Here is a 19,128-nt window from a genome sequence, read left to right on the forward strand (position 1 = left end):
CGGGTTAAATCATGCTAATATCAGACCATAAGACAAAGGAGTGGAATTATGCCATTCAGCCCATTAAATCTGCTCCACCTGAAGCTGGTTACTTGTTGCGCTAAAATCCATTTGTTACTTGTCAAATATTTTTTAAGTTGACTTGCCTAAAATATTGAGGTAACCTTTGAAATATCCTTTACTTCCAAAAGTCCAGATCCTGTGTATGGCTGGAGGTTTAGAGGGGTTTGGAAAGAAAGGAAAAGATCTGCCACAGTTCTTTAGTGATTTTATTAACCTTTGGAGTGCAGGCATTGCTATATGTGCCAATTTTAACATTGTAATATCCAACAGATGACAATGCGATAATGACAAGCTGATGGAAATGAGTAAACTGCAGAAGATTGGGTATCTGAAATAAAAACAGAAATCGGAGAAATGCTCTCCAGCTGTTGCCTGACTCACAAAGTCCTTCCAGCCTTTTGGGTTTCTATCTTAAATAACCAGATTATCTTTCCTTTTAGATATTCTGACTGAAAAATAGCTATTGGGTAGGGCACTGAAGAGAACTGCAAATTTCAAAAGAGTTCCATAGAATCTTTTACATCCACCGGTGAGAGCCCAGTTGAGGGATTTCATCTGAACACTGGCACTTGTGAAAATGTAGCATCCCTTAAGAACTACAAGAACCGGAAGCACTGGTTGCGGTCGATCCACTGAAATCACAGAACATGGAAATATAATCTTTAATTTAGAGATCAAAATCACCTTTATGATGTGATATTTCAGGAGAATACCGGTCCAAAATTTAGGCCATTGTGCTCTTTTGATATTTTAGATGGAAAGTAATCTAATTTATTTTCAATCATTGGGCTCTGTTAATATGTTTTGCCAGAACTTTTCTGCGGCTGGTCGTGAGAAAAGAGGATAGAACTGACAAATGGTGTTTCAGGGCTTGCTCTAAACTGGCATTCACTGCTGCTAATAAAACAACACTCAGTAATCAGAGCTGAATTCAGTTCAATAGTGACAGGGACATTGAGGAGCAGATAGGAAGACAGATTCTGGAACAGTGTAATAATAAGAGGGTTGTCGTGGTTGGAGATTTTAATTTCCCAAATATTGATTGGCATCTTCCTAGAGCAAGGGGTTTAGATGGTGTGGAGTTTGTTAGGTGTGTTCAGAAAGGTTTCCTGACACAATATGTAGATAAGCCTACAAGACGAGAGGCTGCACTTGATCTGGTATTGGGAAATGAACCTGGTCAGGTGTCAGGTCTCTCAGTGGGAGAGCATTTTGGAGATAGTAAGCGCAATTCTATCTCCTTTACTATAGCATTGGAGAGGGATAGGAACAGACCAGTTAGGAAAGCATTTAAAGAGCAAACACGAGGAAATCTGCAGATGCTGGAAATTCAAACAACACACACAAAATGCTGGTGGAACACAGCAGGCCAGGCAGCATCTATAGGGAGAAGCACTGTTGACGTTTCGGGCCAAGACCCTTTGTCAGGACTAACTGAAAGGATTGAAGGGTTGCAGATGATGTTCCCTTATTCAAGATAGGGAGTAGAGATAGCCCAAGAAATTATAGACCAGTGAGTCTTACTTCAGTGCTTAGTCAGCATGGCTTTGTCAAAGGCAAGTCATGCCTTATGAGTCTGATTGAATTTTCTGAGGAGGTGACTAAACACATTGATGAAGGAAGAGCAGTACACGTAGTGTATATGGATGTCAGCAAGGCATTTGATAAGGTACCCCATGCAAAGCTTATTGAGAAAGTAAGGAGGCATGGGATCCAAGGGGATCCTGCTTTGTGGATCCAGAACTGGCTTGCCTACAGATGGCAAAGAGTGATTGTAGATGGGTCATATTCTGCATGGAGGTCGGTGACCAGTGATGTACCTCAGGGATCTGTCCTGGGACCCCTTTTTGTGATTTTTATAAATGACCTGGATGTGGAAGTGGAGGGATGGGTTAATAAATTGGCTGATGACACAAAGGTTGGGGTTATGGTGGATAGTGTGGAGAGCTGTCAGAGGTTACAGCGGGACATTGATAGGATGCAAAACTGGGCTGAGAAGTGGCAGATGGAGTTCAACCCAGATAAGTGTGAAGTGGTTCATTTTGGTAGGTCAATTATTATGGCAGAATATAGTATTAATGGTAAGACTCTTGGCAGTGTGGAGGATCAGAGGGATCTTGGGGTCTGAGTCCATAGAGCACTCAAAGCTGCTGTGCAGGTTGACTCTGTGGTTAGGAAGGCATACGGTGTATTGGCCTTCATCAACCATGGGATTGAGTTTAAGAGTTGAGAGGTAATGTTGCAGCTATGTAGGACCCTGGTCAGACCCCATTTGGAGTACTGTGCTCATTTCTGGTCACCTCACTACAGGAAGGATGTGGAGACTATAGAAAGGGTACAGAGGATATTTACAAGGATGTTGCCTGATTGGGGAGCATGCCTTATGAGAATAGGTTGAGTGAACTTGTCCTTTTCTCCTTGGAGCGATGGAGGATGAGAGGTGACCTGATAGAGGTGTATAAGATGATGAAAATCACTGTGGATAGTCAGAGGCTTTTTCCCAGGGCTGTAATGGCTAAGATGAGAGGGCACAGTTTTAAGATGTTTGGAAATAGGTACAGAGGAGATGTTAGGGGTAAATTTTTTATGCAGAGAGTGGTGAGTGCGTGGAATGGGCTGGCGGTGACAGTAGTGGAGGAGGATATGGTAGGTCTTTTAAGAGACTCCTGGATAGGTACATGGAGCTTAGAAAAGTAGAGGGCTTTTGATATTCCTGGGTAATTTGTAAAGTAAGTACATGTTTGGCACAGCATTGTGGGCCGAAGGGCCTGTATTGTGTTGTAGGTTTTCTATGTTTCTATGTTTATCTTGTTCAGTTTGTTCATCTTGCCACAGGACTTCATGATCTTCAGTACCAGATTCTCATAGATGGATTTGTGACTAGTGAAAGAGAGATATGTTTAATAAGTTCACAGGTGACACAAAATTAATAGATAGATAGATAGATAGATAGATACTTTATTCATCCCCATGGGGAAATTCAACTTTTTTTCCAATGTCCCATACACTTGTTGTAGCAAAACTAATTACATACAATACTTAACTCAGTAAAAAAATATGATATGCATCTAAATCACTATCTCAAAAAGCATTAATAATAGCTTTTAAAAAGTTCTTAAGTCCTGGTGGTTGAATTGTAAAGCCTAATGGCATTGGGGAGTATTGACCTCTTCATCCTGTCTGAGGAGCATTGCATCGATAGTAACCTGTCGCTGAAACTGCTTCTCTGTCTCTGGATGGTGCTATTGATAGTATTGATAGTGGTATTGATAGTAAGGACGATAGTCTTGAACTATAGGAGGAACTAGATGAGTTGATAAGATGGGCAGAGAGATGGCAGATGGAAATGAATCCTGAGAAGTGACATTCTTTAGGAGGACTAACAAGGCTCTGGCATACCATGTCCTGTTAGTTCTTATATTCTATGCCCTGATGAATGAAGGCAAGCATTCCAATTGCCTTCCTAACTGATTTTTCTTCCTGTACCTTTGGGATCCTTGGAGTTGAATGCCGAGGTCCATTTATTGTCAATAGTCCTGTGGAGTCTACCACACATTGGGTACGTTATAGCCTTGTTAGTTCTCCCAAAATGCATTTGGAATTGAGCCCCAGCTGGGGTATTGAGTGCAGTCTGGTTTCACATGGAGAAGGTTCAATGGGGATTCTCGTTGCCTGGGATGGAATGTTTCAGTTATGTGGAGAGATGAAATAAGCTGGGCTTGTTTTCCTTGAGTGGAGGAAATGAAGGGAGGATTTGATAAAGGTGTACAGAATTAAGAGGGGCATAAATAGGCTAGATACTAAGAAAGTTTTCACCAAAGCAAAGATATATAAAAGCCAACTGCATAGGTTTAAGACTCAAAGTGGGTGGTTTAGAAACCACCTAAAGGATCCGAGAAGTAGTTTCTTTTCTACCTGCTGACTTGCTTGTAAATTCCAAACAGTTTAATGTGATGGTGGAAAATATTTTCACATGGGAAACATCTAATCAGATAATTGAATTTACTTTATTTGAATGCTTAAACTATAACATTTAATCAGATTTTCCACCTCCCCTGGTTGAGTAAATAAGTGCACAATCATGATATAGCTTTGAACATTTGTCATACCAACTCTTCTTGATTTAAATAGAAAAAATCTAGTTAGAAATATTATCTACCAGCATATTTTAAACTGATCCTCTAAATAGCCTGGAGAAGGCAGTGATGAACCACCCTCTTGAACTGTAGCCATAAGAATGACAAATGCACTTCCACTGTTCAGTTCTATAAGGAACTACAGCATAATAGCTTGGGTGCAATCAGTCAATAAGAGTCAGTGTGCATTGCATTGAGCTGATTGTTACATTGTTGGCTCATAATTGATTCTAATTTTATCCATACTATTCATATTGGAATGTGCAAATACACAACAAACATGGAAAATAGATGAAAGAAGGAATGTTGATCCTTTACATTGATTTCAGTGCAAGGCACTCCAGGAAGAATACCATGTGGTTGCACTGGAGAGAGTGCAGCAGAGACACACACCAATGTTGCCTGGATTGGGGAATATGAGTTATGGGATGAGATTGGATAGGCGGTACTTGTTGTTTATGGAACGAGGGAGACAGCGAGGTGATCTGAGTGACATACAGTATATAAGATTGAGAGGCATAAATCGGATACATAGTCAAAATCTTTTTCTGTGGTAGGAGTATCCTATGGTAGGGACATGGGTTTAAGCTGCAGAAAGGTGCAAACTCTGCCAACTCCATCATGAGTACTAGTAATGTGGTAGTATTAGTAACAATCGTTCCAGAATCAGTAGATTCTGTAATGTTTCCGGAGCACTGGAAAATCGCAAGTGCCATTCCACTCTTCAAGAAGGGAGGGAGGCAGGGAAAGGAATGAATAGGCCTGTTAGACTGACCTCAGTCGGTTGTGTAAGATGTTAGGGATGATCATTGAAGATGTGGTTTCGGGGTACTTGGAGGCACTTGATAAAATAGGCCAAAGTCAGCATGGTTCCTTAAGGGAAAGTCTTGCCTGACAAATCTGTTAGAATTCTTTGAGGAAATAACAGGTAGGATACTCAAAAGAGAATCGGTGAATGTTGTGTACTTGGATTTTCAGAAGGCCTTTGACAAGATGTCGCACAAGAGGCTGCCTAACAAGGTAAGAGCCCATGGTATTACAGGAAAGTAATTAGCATGGATAGAGCATTGCCAAATTAGCAGGAGGGAAAAAGTGTGAATAAAGGGAGCCTTTTCTGATTGGCTGCCCGTGACTAGTGGTGTTTCACATGGGTCATAGGAGTGCTTCTTTTTACGCTGTATGTCAATGATTTGACTAATGGAATTGGTGGCTTTGTAGCCAAATGTGCAGACGATACAAAGATAAATGGAGAGGCAGGTTGAGGAAGCAGGAAGACTGCTGAAGGGTCCTGGTCAGATTAAGGGAATGGCCAAAGAAGAGGCAAATGGAATGCAGTGTTGGGAAGAGTTTGGTCATGCACTTTGGAAGAAGGAGCAAAAGCATAGACTATTTTCTAAATGGGAAGAAAATTCAAAAATCCAAGGTGCAAGGGGACTTGAGGATACTCGTGCAGGATTCCTTGAAGGTTAATTTGCAGTTTGAGTTGGTGGAGAGGAAGGCAAATGCAATGCTAGCATTCATTCTGAGAGGACTAGAATATAAAAGCAAGGATATAATGCTGAGGGTTTACAAAGCACTGGTGGGGTCTCATGGAGTATTGTGAGCAGTTTTGGGCCCCTTATTTGAGAAAGAACATGCTGACATTCATGAGAACCTTTGGGCTTTTACTCCCTAGAATTTAAGAAGAATGAGGAGGGATCTCATTGAAACCTATCAAACATGGAAATGCCTAGACAGAGTGAATGTGGAGAGGATGCTTCCTATGATGAGGAAGTCTGGGACCAAAGGGCACAGCCTCTGAATAGAAAAATGCACATTTAGAATGGAGATGAGGAGGAATTTCTTTAGCCAGAGGGTGGTGAATCTGTGGAATTTGTTGCCACAGGTGACTGTGGAGGCCAGGTCATTGGGTGTATTTGAGGCAGAAGATGATGAGTTCTTGATTAGTCAGGGCGTGAAAGGTTACGGGGAGAAGGCAGTAGAATAAAGTTGAGAAGGAAGTGGATCGGTCGTGATGAAATGGTGGAGCAGATTCGATGGGCCGAATGGCCGAATTCTGCTGCTATGTCATCGTCTTATGGTTTCACTAGCCCTCCCAGCACTGAGGATGTCTTCAAAAGATGATGCCTCAAAAAGTCTGCATCAATCATTAAGGACCCCCATCACCCAGGTCATGCCCTCTTCTCATTGCTCATTGTGACAATGAGAAGGAAGTACGCAAGCCTGACGATACGCATCGAGCAGTTTGGGAGCAGCCTCTTCCCTTCTGCCATCCGATTTCTGAATGGATGATGGACCCATGTACACTACCTCACTATTTATAAAAAAAAACGCAAACATGAGGATATCTGCAGAGAATGGAAATTCAAGCAACACACAAGACCCAGCCCGAAACGTCGACTGCACTTCTCCCTATAGATGCTGCCTGGCCTGCTGCGTTCCACCACCATTTTGTGTATGTCACTATTTTTTTCTTTATAATGTCTCTTTTTGCACCTAGTTTAATTTATTTCTCATTGTAATTTGTAGTTTTTTTTATTATAATGTATTGCAAAGTACATTATAATTTTTATTATAATGTATTGCCACAGAACAACAAATTTCATTACATATGCCAGTGATATTAAATTTGATTCTGACTCTGAAGGTGAGGCAAAGAGTTTTAAAGGTGATCTGAGGAGTATGTTTCTCATGCAGTGAGTGGTTGATATCTGGAATTCATTGACAGAGGGAGAGGAGGAACTAGATACAATCACTAGGTTTACGAGTCATTTAGTCTGGCAATTGAATAGGCCAGGTGTAGAGAGATCAGTTGTAATGCAGGGAAGGCCAGCATGGATGTGAAAAACTGAAGGCCTGTTTCTATGCTATATGATTCCATATCCTACTGAAGATCTGCAGACTGCAAGTAACACCTATTTTGGAGAATAAAATAGCAAAAAGAAACAGATTTCAAAACAGATTCAAATTTGAATCGCAGTTGTAAAACAGTACAAATCTCCCATCTGGATGAAAGGAAGGAAGCATAATATTGAGATTTTTTTACCTTAAAAGAACTTGGACCAATAAGATTGTGAAATATTCTTCCAGTGACGGGTTGCATCCATAAACACAACAGGCAATATGATGTCCCGTGTTATAAAATTCCCGTGGCTCTAAGATTTCTATGATTTAAGAACTTTACGTGACTAGAATATTGATACAAGTTGCCTTCATACAAAAATTACATGATTCAGGACTGAGAGGGTTTCATTCATAACTCTCTAGAACATTCCACACTATGCTGTATAAGTGAAACTGAGGTGAAGGCAGATTAGGATATTTCTGGGGGTGGGAGCAGGGATGAGAAGCTGCAGATGACCTGTCAACTTGAGCCATTTGTCTGCTAGGAGGAATATTTCCTTGAAAGGACATGCAGAAACTTTAGGTAATACCTCACTTACATAGTTGTAAAGCAGCTGCATGATGTAATTGGAACTCCTCCAGCTGTACCTGAATATTTTATACTGAAGGACAGATTGTCAATTTTTGTTTAATTAAACGTGCTGTGTTTGCAGTGTTTAGCTGCTCTGAGGTTGAGAGTACAACATCAACATAGCAATGCATCTCACAGTTGACAAAGCTCCTGACTGTGAACCTATTCTCAGGTCAGGGGACGGATAATGTTGGCCAGAGAGGTGCAGAAATTCTGTAAAACTGTTATTTACAAGAAGGCTGAAGGAACACTGCCCTGGGCTAGATCCAGAAAGTGAAAAAATTGTAAATCCCATTGGTATGGGCTGTTTATATTTGTCACCAGTGAAACCACAGGAGGATTATGTTGCTTTACATGATGAGAAGGGCTGACAAAGTTGGCTCTATGCTATGTTTGAATTCATGTATAGTTTGTAAATGTAATATTTAGTCATGAAGTGAAAATGTGTGGGCAACCTTATGCCTTGGAGTAACTGTGGCCTTTGGAATAAATGATTAAAAGTAAGGTAATAGCACACAGAACCGGGAGCCTGAATCCATTTTTGATCGAATGGGATGTATTTTAGCAAGTCAGTGTCTTTCATTATATCTTTCATGGGATCCAGAGACATTGTTTTTACCCTCATCTTGAATTAGTCTCCTCTCTTATTACAGTATGGATGTTGGATATTGAGCTATGGTAGTTGAGAAGAGGCAGCTCATACAGGTTGGCAAAATGCATGCAAGCATTTGGTACAACTATGGGAACATACTTTCTGGGAAAATAATGTAGAACCGTGATCTATATACCATGAGGAAATTATTGCCCTTTCGTCAAGTGCACAAGTTGTGTTGGATTTGAAGAAGTATCCAAGGTGTGGATATCATGGCCTCCTACATTGCTAGCTGACAGGACTCAGTTTAGGATAATAAAAGAATTTGTGAGACAGTGTAGAAATTTTAAACACCATCTTGAAGACAGCATTATGTGAATTGTTAACCTAGTTCAGTCACCTTTTTCTCACAGATAATAACCTTGGTGAAAAACTGAATATATTACATGCACAGTGCCAAACCTTGCTGGTGTTTACAATACTTTATGACGTTGTACAACCAATTCATTGCACCTCTTTCCATTAACATTTGTATAGAATGCAATTATTTGAATTGTGTTAGTTGTAATTGATTGATTGATAATGGATATGAAAAGTAATTATAAAGCAGCAAGAGGAGGGAAGAGGAAATAAATCTCCTAAACCTTTATCTTCATGCTTGACATTGATATCCGAATTGTTCGATAATTCTAAAATTGCTCACACATCTCTCTGACATTTATTTTAATTTGAAATATACTTGTGTTGTGGAAGTGGCTGAACATACCTGTGTCTTGTGTGGTTATTTAAAGTGTGATATGAGTGGACTGATTGGAGATCCCTTTCCTAAGTCAGACACTGGTACGATGGTCCAAAATAACTCTATGCTGGAAAGCTCAATTAATCTATTGTAGGTTATCATTACTCAGAAAATATTGCAAAATGCTCCATTTATAAGACCATATGAAAATGCGATGGCTGTTGTCATGTACAATAATATGAGTGGAGGTGTAAATGCTACAAGAGCACTTCGTAATTTTTGAATGGAAGCTGTTCCAATAACAGAGGCTCTGTGGAAAGCCCAAATAGACTAAGGGATATTATCAAAGAGAGTAATCCACAGAATAATCTGTTGGAGGCTCTGACCTCAATGTCTCAAAGCAATTAGAAACTAATTTTGTTCATTTCACTGTAATGGATTTGACCTCCAGCACTTACCTCAGAAGAATCTTGCAGAGTTTGCGGGAGGGCAATAATAACTGATCAGCAGAAGCACCCAGCTTAGGCAGTTCTCTCTCTCTCTCTCTCTCCTCTCAGGTCTATCAATCATCACAAAACAGATAGAATTTTCTGGCAAATGGTGGAGTCTGGGAGGTAGAGCAAAAATTTGATGCAATATTTGGTAATGAAGTTGGTTAGTTTATAAGATGGACTACATGTTCTTCTCGTGATCTTTATAACTAAAGATAATTTCAAAATCTACTCCATATGAGGACTGAATACTTTTAGGCAAAACTTGGATCCTTCTATTTACTAATCATTCAATAATCATAATTAATATGCAGCATAACCACAGCAGATAAATCATGAATATGCAAAGAATATCCCTTAACATCCTGCTTGTAATTTCCTTTTTCATTTATGGCAGTGGTATGGGTATTGCTAGCAAAGCCATCCTTTAATTCCCAACTTTAATCATATGCTTTCTTTGAAGCGTGGATTGGCATTGCACATCTAATTCTTGGTCCTTGAATTGCAAATGCCCTTCAATTTCTGAAGTGAACTTGTATCTTAATATTTCTGAAGTTTTCACTAAACACTGCTCAGAGGGTTATGAACCCCTTAGCAATTTAACAGAAATTACCTATGATAGTAATTAAAGAAGAGCTGCAATGAATGGATTGAACTCACCACTCTCCATTCAAACTCTGGTGAAAGATTATTAAATATCCCAGAGAAGCAGAATTTTGGGGCTCTTCCACTGAAATTGTGGTGGGCAGGAGAAGAAAGCCTTAATTGCAGTTTACTCCCTGAAAACATTCATTATAAATCAATTTTGTATGTTCAAATTAATTTTCATGAATATTTGAAATATGGTGAAATATATTGAAGGAGAAAGCTACAAGAAATCATTCAACTGAACTCACAGCATGCTACTCTTCTGAACTTGAGGGTGATCAGAATAGCAAAGCAAGAAATAAAGGTTCTGAATGGATGTTTGATTTATTGTTGCAGGCAGGATCAAAATGATGTTAGCATGTGGGCTAATTTTAGTATGTAAAATGAATATATTTATGGGGTTTTGTATATATGAACTAATTGCATATCAAATACCTCAATATTTTAATGGTTTCTGTATTTGCATGTTTCCAATGTTCACTGAAATGGTAAATGTCATTATTGTTATGTAGTTTCCTAAATGTGCTGCCAGTCTTTCTAAACATGACAGTGTCCACACATCATCTCAAATGAATTTATCTCTTTTGTCTGCTGCTAATTTTTGTCAGCGATTATAAAGCTTGAAGTAATAGCTGGTTTTAGTCCCCAGATAAGGCTTTTGGAAAGCCTGTTTCATTGCACAGTGTTACTTGTGAATGAGTGAAACTGACAGACAGTTAAAGACCAGTTCATCCATTAAGACACCCTTCATGATGACTGGAGGTCGCTACAATGTGCATGATGGACAAAGTACCTGCTAAACATAGTAAACGTCTATGAATTTATGAGTGCCCCCACAGATGTCATTTCCTGAGAGGGGCAAAAAAAGTGTCCAAATCCAAGAGAGAAGAAGGGAGCAAGAAAATTCCTCTTCCAAGCCCTCAGGCAAACCTAACTGGTAGAGAAAATCACACAAACCATGCCTTATCGATTGAGTGTATTTGAAAGAGTTTCAATCAGGCATGCAATGACTGAAAGCTAATGCACCAGATAGTAATCCTGCATCAAAACACAAAAATACAACTGCAGATGCTGTGGATCAAAGAAAACGTACACAACACTGGAAGAACTCAGCAGGTCAGGCAGCATCCATGAGAAAAGAGTAGCCAACGTTTCGGGCCGAGACCCTTCATCAGGAATCCTGAAGGGATGAATGGTCTCGGCCCGAAATGTTGGCTACTCTTTTCTCATGGATGCTGCCTGACCTGCTGAGTTCTTCCAGCATTGTGTACGTATTCAGTAATCCTGCATCACTCCTTACCAAAACTTTGGCATCAAATGCCATTCTATTTATTATCTAGGAAGAAATTTGCACTTGAAGGCATATATTTTCTGTTGTCCCATGGAAAATTTGTTCTCAATCTTACCTATGTCATAGATATAGATATCTCTCATGTTTATCCTATATTCAATGATTTAGAGCCTATACCAGCTCTCAGAACAATCACATCAAATCCACTGTGTCCCTATTTGTCTCACATGCTTATCAACTCTGCCCTTTTGTTCCATCTTCTTAACTACTCTTTCTTCTTCACCACCCCTTTCTGACCTTCTACCCCATCTTGACATTTTCATTTCCAATTACTGATGCAACATCAGCCACGTTGAGTTCTCTACTCCCATCACCCATTCCAACCCTCAGAAGATTTTGAATGTTGCACCTTGACTCAAGGCTTCAACCATTCATTTGCCTTCACAGATGTTGCCCGACCAACTGAGTTCCTCCAAATGTTCCCAGTTCCACCCTTATTCTCCTGCCATCCAGCTACACTGGGCTATAAGCCTACAAATTTTGAAAGGAAACCTGAGTATTCAGGAAATTCACCTGGTCGTGCAAACTCTGTGCAGCTCTGGAGGTCAGGAGTGAACGGGAGCGATGGGCAGTAATTCTACCTCAAGACTTGCCGTGATATGTCATCTCACACATTGTCCCAAGTTGCTCTAGACCTAGCAATAACTTTTCAAGCATAGGCAATGTTATAATGTAGCCAATTTCAACAGCAAGATCCCATGATGAGTAGCGTGACTTTTTTGTTTATTTATTCATTTACGGGATGAGGGTGTAGTCAGCTAAATCAGCATTTATTACCCATCCCTAGTTGCCCTTGTGACCTTATAATCTCATTTTGGTGCTTGGTTGAGGGCTAGGTGCTAGCCATCTCTCCTTTACATAATGGTATGGGTCTTTTGCATACACCCCCACAGACAGGCGTATCCTTGGTTTAATGTCTCATTCAAAAAAAGGGACTCTGACTATGCAGCACTTTCTGCAAGCCCACTAACTCCAGACCCAGCAGAGAGAATGCTGTCGCTGAAAACAGGCTGATTCCTACTGGATTAGATTTCTAGTAATCCTGTCCAATATGTCAAGAGAGTTGAAGAAATTTCAGATTGCTGGTTATGGCTCAATAATAAGAAAAGCAATTGGTGTCAAGCTTTTTTATGTCAAGTTAAAATATTAGTTTTGTTTTCCAGAATACTGGTTGTATCACTTAAACAGAGTGTCACTATGCGCGTCAAATTCTGGAAAAACTATGTGTTTCGAATTGTACCTAAAAATAAGGATATTGTAACCTGTGGGAGATGAGCAAGACAGTGGATTTATTTGTGAAACCCTTTGAAAGAGCTGCTACAGTCACAATGGGCAGAATTAACTCTTTATGTGATAAAGTGCTTTGTGTATTAGAATTGTTGATGTAGTACATCAGATGGACTTTCAGATGTATTCAGATATTGGCAATATTGTATAAATTGTACAGTGGTAGATTTAAATCTGACTCGTAAAATTTGACTTTGGCTCAGAGTGAACACTGGTCAAGGTGAAGATACTGTTCCAATACAGTAGTGTGGATTGCAGCAAACTTTCCTGCAAATTTAGTTTGGAGATTGTTGCCACTGCGTAGTAGGTCGAGGGCTGATCTTGCAGCAGTCGATTCAGTAAACAGAGGGCTAATCTTTCTCTTATAGGTACCCAGCGGCGTCGGCTGATTCCAGCCCCTCTGCCCGATACCTCTTCTCTGGGACGGAAGCCAACTGGCACCACTGGGCAGTGGGTGGACCTGCCACCTCTGCCGGGCACCCTGAAGGAATCGTTTGAAATTAAGGTTTATGAAATCGATGATGTGGAGCTGTTACAGAGATGTAGGCAAGAAGAGACTGAGGTCAGTACATTTACTGCGAGTTGAGACAATCTAAATTTCGACAGCAGTGTAGAATGGCTGTTTAAATGGAGATGAAGTACAATTACATACAGGAGATTGACTGCAATTAAATTGCTATAATTATTAATTTTATTATGCATATGTTGGAGTGCCCTTACAAAGAGGAGATAAAAATCATTACTATTCCCTATTAATCATGCTTAGTCAGGAAAGATTGTATAAATGAAAGAAATCCATGAATATGTTATCAATGAGTCTTGGCAGCCTTTCCTGGTTTATCACACTTTATAGCCATTCAGATTCGGCATCATTAACTCCTTTACAGATGAGAATAGGTGTGCTATTTGAAGTTAAAATGCAGTAACAGTACGATAATTAGATTTGTTCCCAAATTGTTGTATTGTACACAAATGCCATATCCCTTCTGAAGTATATGTCAGGCTAACTTTATTCTCTCTTGCCTTTAACGTCACAGGAATCTTTTCAAGATGTCGATGAGGTGAGATCCTCAGATGATTTCCTTCTCCTGATACACTTTTATTTGTCTTCTGAGTTCTCAAAAATGCAGAGTGAAAATTTCAACTGATTTGCTCGTGCTCTACATGGGCTTTGACGTGAGGCATTTGTTTATATCCTCTCAGGGTCTGATGTACTTCAATTTGAAGCTGAAGGTGTTGGAGAAGCGGCAGCAACGGATTCGGGAGTTAAAGGCAAAGCATGAGTTGTTGACAAAGGAGCTGGAGCAAGCCAAGGACAGGCTGATGATGGATCCGAATAAATGGAATTCAGAGTGTAAGTGCACCACATGGCTTCCACTGTTCCATTAGAAAGCAGGATCAGGATGACAAAGATAGGCCTGTATCTTTATATAAATGCCAGTTTGATTTATTTTACATTCCAATCAAAATGCAAATACAGCAAGCAGCAAATATGCGATGTTACAGTGTGTGAAAATGCACACGTGTATCTAAGCCCAAGGGTAAAGCTAAAAAGATGCAAAGGATATGCCCAAGCAGTTTCTGAAAAAAAACCGTATCATCCATTGGTGAATCCAGGTGCAAATCTCTATAAAGTGAGTATTCACTTGTCAGAGCTTCAGGAGGGAACTGTGGACTGTATGTAAATGTGATCGGCGTGCTTTATTTGGAATTTTGAATAATAGTTTGTTTCACAAAGGAAGAGCCCAATCAGACCAAGGATGAGCAGCAAAAGAATTATTTAAGCGTTAATATTATGCATTTAGTGGACAGCGTGCAATGCTTATTCCGGGTTCATTGATAATTTTGATTTATCAGCAGAATCTTACATCTATGGAAAGGCATTGGTAACCTTTAATGATTGCAAAGAAGCAAATAAATAATTTCACAGAAAAGATCAAAATGTAAATTCTAATGGCCGATTCAAGAGTGACAGGTAGGCAACTGTTCAGGGCATCAGGAGTTGCCCTTGAGCTAACTGTAACAATAAGGCTAGTGGAGTTGATATTGCTGACCCCTGACCCTGACACTGCCAGAGTATCCAGCAGTAACTTGTTACACAATGCTGGTAGTAGTTCTTGTTAGAGTGCAAATTCATTCGAGATGTCCCTGGTGGGGAAGAGGTGTAGGTGAATGTGGTTGAGTTGTTCACGCAGCTTCAGATCATTAAGAACATTAACCCTAATGTCCTTGCCAATGGGATTAATTTATGTCCCTTATGTGACCTGGAGGCTAGATTCTTTCAGAGATCCAGTGCAGTGGTTGTGAGGATGAGTATTTGGGTTTGCAGTGAGGAAGCTGTGCTGCTACTTTACTGATGTTATCAGTTTTGTTTGTGGTGGAAATCATGATCACTCACCTCAGTCATCATTCCATATTTAGTTGTCAGAGACACCTCCTCTGGGTAAATGTGGCTTACTGAGTTGTCTGCCGTGCTGAGATATCAAAGAAATCAAGGACGGCGAATTCACATATTTTATACTTAACTTATGCTGTGGCTAGGATGCCATGGATTTTCTGGTTATTTGTCATGAATATATCACATGGCTAAAGAATAAAAATGAACAGAAAAAAGCTGCATTTTTGCAGAATATAGAAGTGATATATCTGCTGTTTCTGTGAGTAATTGCACAATGGATTCACTTGTCCAATATGTTGTTTCAAATACAAATCCTGTGACAAAGTAATGATTGCCTGCATTTTCTGTGGGGATTTTTGAAAGTAGCTGTAAGGATGCCAGAAGACTCAAAGAGGCAACTATAAACATTAAAATACTGGTTGAGGCCTCAGTGTCTGGGTTTATACTGATCTCTTGCCAATGTTACACTGGTGAATCATTACATCCCCTCTGGAACATCTCCCCAAACTAATCTGATTCATGCATTGTTCCTCTAGATTTACAGAGGCTGCTAAGCAGTGTTCTCAAACAGCTTAAAATGATAGATATCTGAAAATTGTACATCAACACAAGAATTGTAATGTTCAGTATCCTGGCTGCATTATGCATTGGACAAAGGAAAAGCTTCATCATTTCCTACATTACAGTGTGAGGGTGATGGCCCGTGGGTTTCCAAAGAATAAATTGCCAGTCTTAAGCTGTTGCGTTAGCATCGACTTCTAGCCTCAAGAGTCCAGAGTACAATCTTGTGACACTGAGATGGGAGAGCTATCGATGTTTCCCATGCTCCATCAGAATGCTAAAGACTTTTTATGTGCACTATTCTTCTGTTTGCTTGATTCACTTGTACTCTCTCTGTCAACAGTTGAAATTGATGTGGATCTGGATGAAGAGTCTCTGGAGTACCTGGAGGCACTGGAAGAGGTAACTGAGGAGCTAGAGCAGCGGGTCAACCTGTGCAAGGCAAGGATAATGATGGTGACTTGTTTTGATATTGGTGTGATCACTGATGTGAATGACGGTCCAAGGGAAGTGCAAGTGTAAAGAAGACAGCTAATGGGAGAACATGAGAAGGGTTATTCTACCATGAAAATAGGCAGCATGTGAAGGAAAAGTGCTTAAAGGAATTGTGTTTGAGCGAGGGTTGGTGATGCTGAGACAGAAGGAAGTGCAAGAGAACGTTGAGGGTGAGCTGATATGGTGGCAATGAATCTTGATGGTGAGCTGTGTAAATCAATACTGTGCCTCCGAGTTGAAAGAAAATGAAAGCTTAAACTGTTCATGCGGACAATTTCCTTTCCCCAAAGGAAGAAAGAAGGCAACATAAACCAAGAAGAACAAAGAACTGAAAAACCTTAAAGTGCCTTTTTGATTCACTTGACTTATCTGCATTGGTGCTAGTAAAGAAACCAGCATACCTAAATAAACATTGAAACAAATTGCTTATTTTATAATGTATATTGTATTTATACGATACATGTAAAAACTTTCGTTGTAGCAAAGCAATAAGTAAATTATGTTCACATCCTTGACTTTGCCTTCTCATTGAAAGGAGAGCCATCTTTACCTTTTCAATTTTACAATGTTCTTGTGTATAATAATACTTCATGGTATTCCGTTTTAATAGTGTTTAAAGTTTCATTCATCTAAGCATGTAATGAAATGTAATGATTTTTGAAGATGTTTTTATATGGAATCTTGTCTGTTTTTGGGTTATTTCTTTGTACACGTTGCTACTGGAACAGAAGTGCAGAATGAAATTCCTAGTTTTTTAAGCCAGTAATAAATATATCGGCAAAGAGCTCACTGTGCCAACTGATCTGAGGTGACCCTCACAGCCATGATTCACTGCGAATACAAAGTGACTGCACAATGATTACAATATTGTAAGTTATTAATGATCAAATTTATATACTCTTTTTTAAAACCAAAAACAGGTATACAAAATAATAACAGTATTGACTCTGTCATTGAAAGATACTGCATCTCAGGATTACTACCCAAAAAAGCAAATTTGATAGAAGATGTATTTACATGTGAACACACTGCATAGAAGTTTATGTACAGTTTCTTTTTCATTTTAATACTGGCCAAAAGCCATTATTGTTACAAATATTGCCAAACAACAACAATTTTACATAAAGAAATAATAAATACGGGATCACAGTTCATTGCGGATGATATTTTCTGACAATATTATTTGTACATTTTTTTCAGTATCTTTGTATAAATGTATATTATGGTAGTGACATTAGTTTTATCTGTGAATAAATGACATGTTGACTGGCAGTAATATTTCTGTTTCATAATTAAAATTTTGCATAAAGATCCAATATTTTACTATCAGGCAATAATGATAATCTTTATGAAACTTCTAGTTTGGCACATGTTTTTCTTAGATTGCACAACCGCAGAAAAGACAAAATTTCCAATGTTAGAAACAGAATACTGTGAATGCTGGACATCCAAAACAAGAGTAGAAAGTACATGAAGAATTCATTAGTTTGGGCAGGGTTGGATGGAGTCAATGTTTCAAGCTGTTGATTCTTAATCAGATTTGGGCATAGTTGGAGTCAGACAAAGCCTAAGATGTAGACAAAGAGGTGAAAATGAGAAAAACAGAAGGAAGATATAGGAATAAAGATGGGAGGATATCTTGGGGTTAGGTACTGGAGGTTAGGGAAGGTATTGGAGAAAAGGTTATCTGTGGAGGTGGGGGGGTCAAAGAGGGAACGGGGTTAGGATTAGAGAATATATTGCTGGGGGGAGTGATGTTGGAGACAGAATCATCCTGAGACTGAAGCATCAGAGAGAGGAGACCAACTTATGAGGTGGTGGGGAGTGGGGTAGGGGGCGGAGAGTCAAAGGGAGGGTAATGAAGGCAGGTCTGTGGTTAGAGAGAGGATTATTTCTCCAAGCACCTGCCTGTCCCACATAGAGTAGGGGATCAGAGAGAGGTTGACACTATGGGGAGTTGATTGCTCTAGAGTAGGAGTGGAAGGGAAGTCTGGAAAGGTATGTAACAGACAGACTTCCCAGGAAACCCTTGCATTTACCATAAGAAAGCCAAAAGCTATTGGAAGGAATCAGCAGGTCAATTATTACCTGTGGAGAGCGAGAGTTAAAGTTTAAAGTTAATCAGAGCCCTCATTTCTGTCCATTTCGCCAGACCTGTACAAGGATAACTTCCACAAAGGCTCAAAAGTTTAATGAGAAGAAACCATTAGAGATATTTGTTTTAACTCTTAGATTGAACAGTGGATTATTCTGGGCATGGATCTAAATTTTCAGTGCCTTTCTTTTATTTTATTTTCACAGAATCTAGTTTGGGTACAGAAAGGGCCAAATTTAACATCTTTTGCCTGATGACAATGTTCCAAGTAGGGAACTGAAAATGAGGCTGTGTCCACTCTGCTGAGATTGCAGTGGTTGTCTGTTTAACTGTAGCATCTCTGGCAATGCTTGACACCTTATTGCAGTCAGAGTGGCCATCGTATTGGGGGAGTAGTCCTCTGATATGAATGGGATGCCAAAGTAATTGTAACATGATGTCATGTGATCTGCCTCACCTTAGAAAACTGTCAGAAGGCAGGAGCAAATCCAGAACAGAGCCACCAGGTAAACCTACAAAATAGGTTTGCTATTTGCCTTTGGGATTGGGAAGAGCAAGTCTGGTCATCATAGTCATCATTTTAACCTGTTTCTGCCCTTATCACCACCTCCATCTCCAACTTATTAAAGTTTGGGTAACTCCTCTCATCAGTGCAGCACACAGGCATGGAGAAATGGAATTCATAGAGGACAAAAGATGTCCAGGCTGTTAGGGGTGGGTGAAGTGGGGAAAGGGAAGTTTATACTTTCAAAGGAGCACTTGAGCTTCTCCTGACCTATCACAGCCCAGCTGGAAAA

At 39.7% G+C, this 19,128-nt stretch overlaps 1 protein-coding gene across 1 annotated transcript in view; it reads left to right on the top strand.

The window, feature by feature from the left end:
- kif26ab (kinesin family member 26Ab) overlaps nucleotides 1–17,508 on the top strand; it is a 190,454-nt gene extending 172,946 nt beyond the window's left edge. The window contains exons 13-16 of the mRNA XM_073039773.1: nucleotides 13,151–13,344; nucleotides 13,820–13,843; nucleotides 13,986–14,136; nucleotides 16,085–17,508. Of these exons, the coding sequence (XP_072895874.1) occupies nucleotides 13,151–13,344; nucleotides 13,820–13,843; nucleotides 13,986–14,136; nucleotides 16,085–16,263 (548 nt within the window). The 3' untranslated portion in view covers nucleotides 16,264–17,508. The remainder of the gene's footprint in view (nucleotides 1–13,150; nucleotides 13,345–13,819; nucleotides 13,844–13,985; nucleotides 14,137–16,084) is intronic.
- The last annotated feature ends 1,620 nt before the right edge of the window (nucleotides 17,509–19,128 follow it).

This window comes from Hemitrygon akajei, chromosome 3 (genome assembly GCF_048418815.1).
Source record: "Hemitrygon akajei chromosome 3, sHemAka1.3, whole genome shotgun sequence".
Lineage (NCBI taxonomy): Eukaryota > Metazoa > Chordata > Chondrichthyes > Myliobatiformes > Dasyatidae > Hemitrygon > Hemitrygon akajei.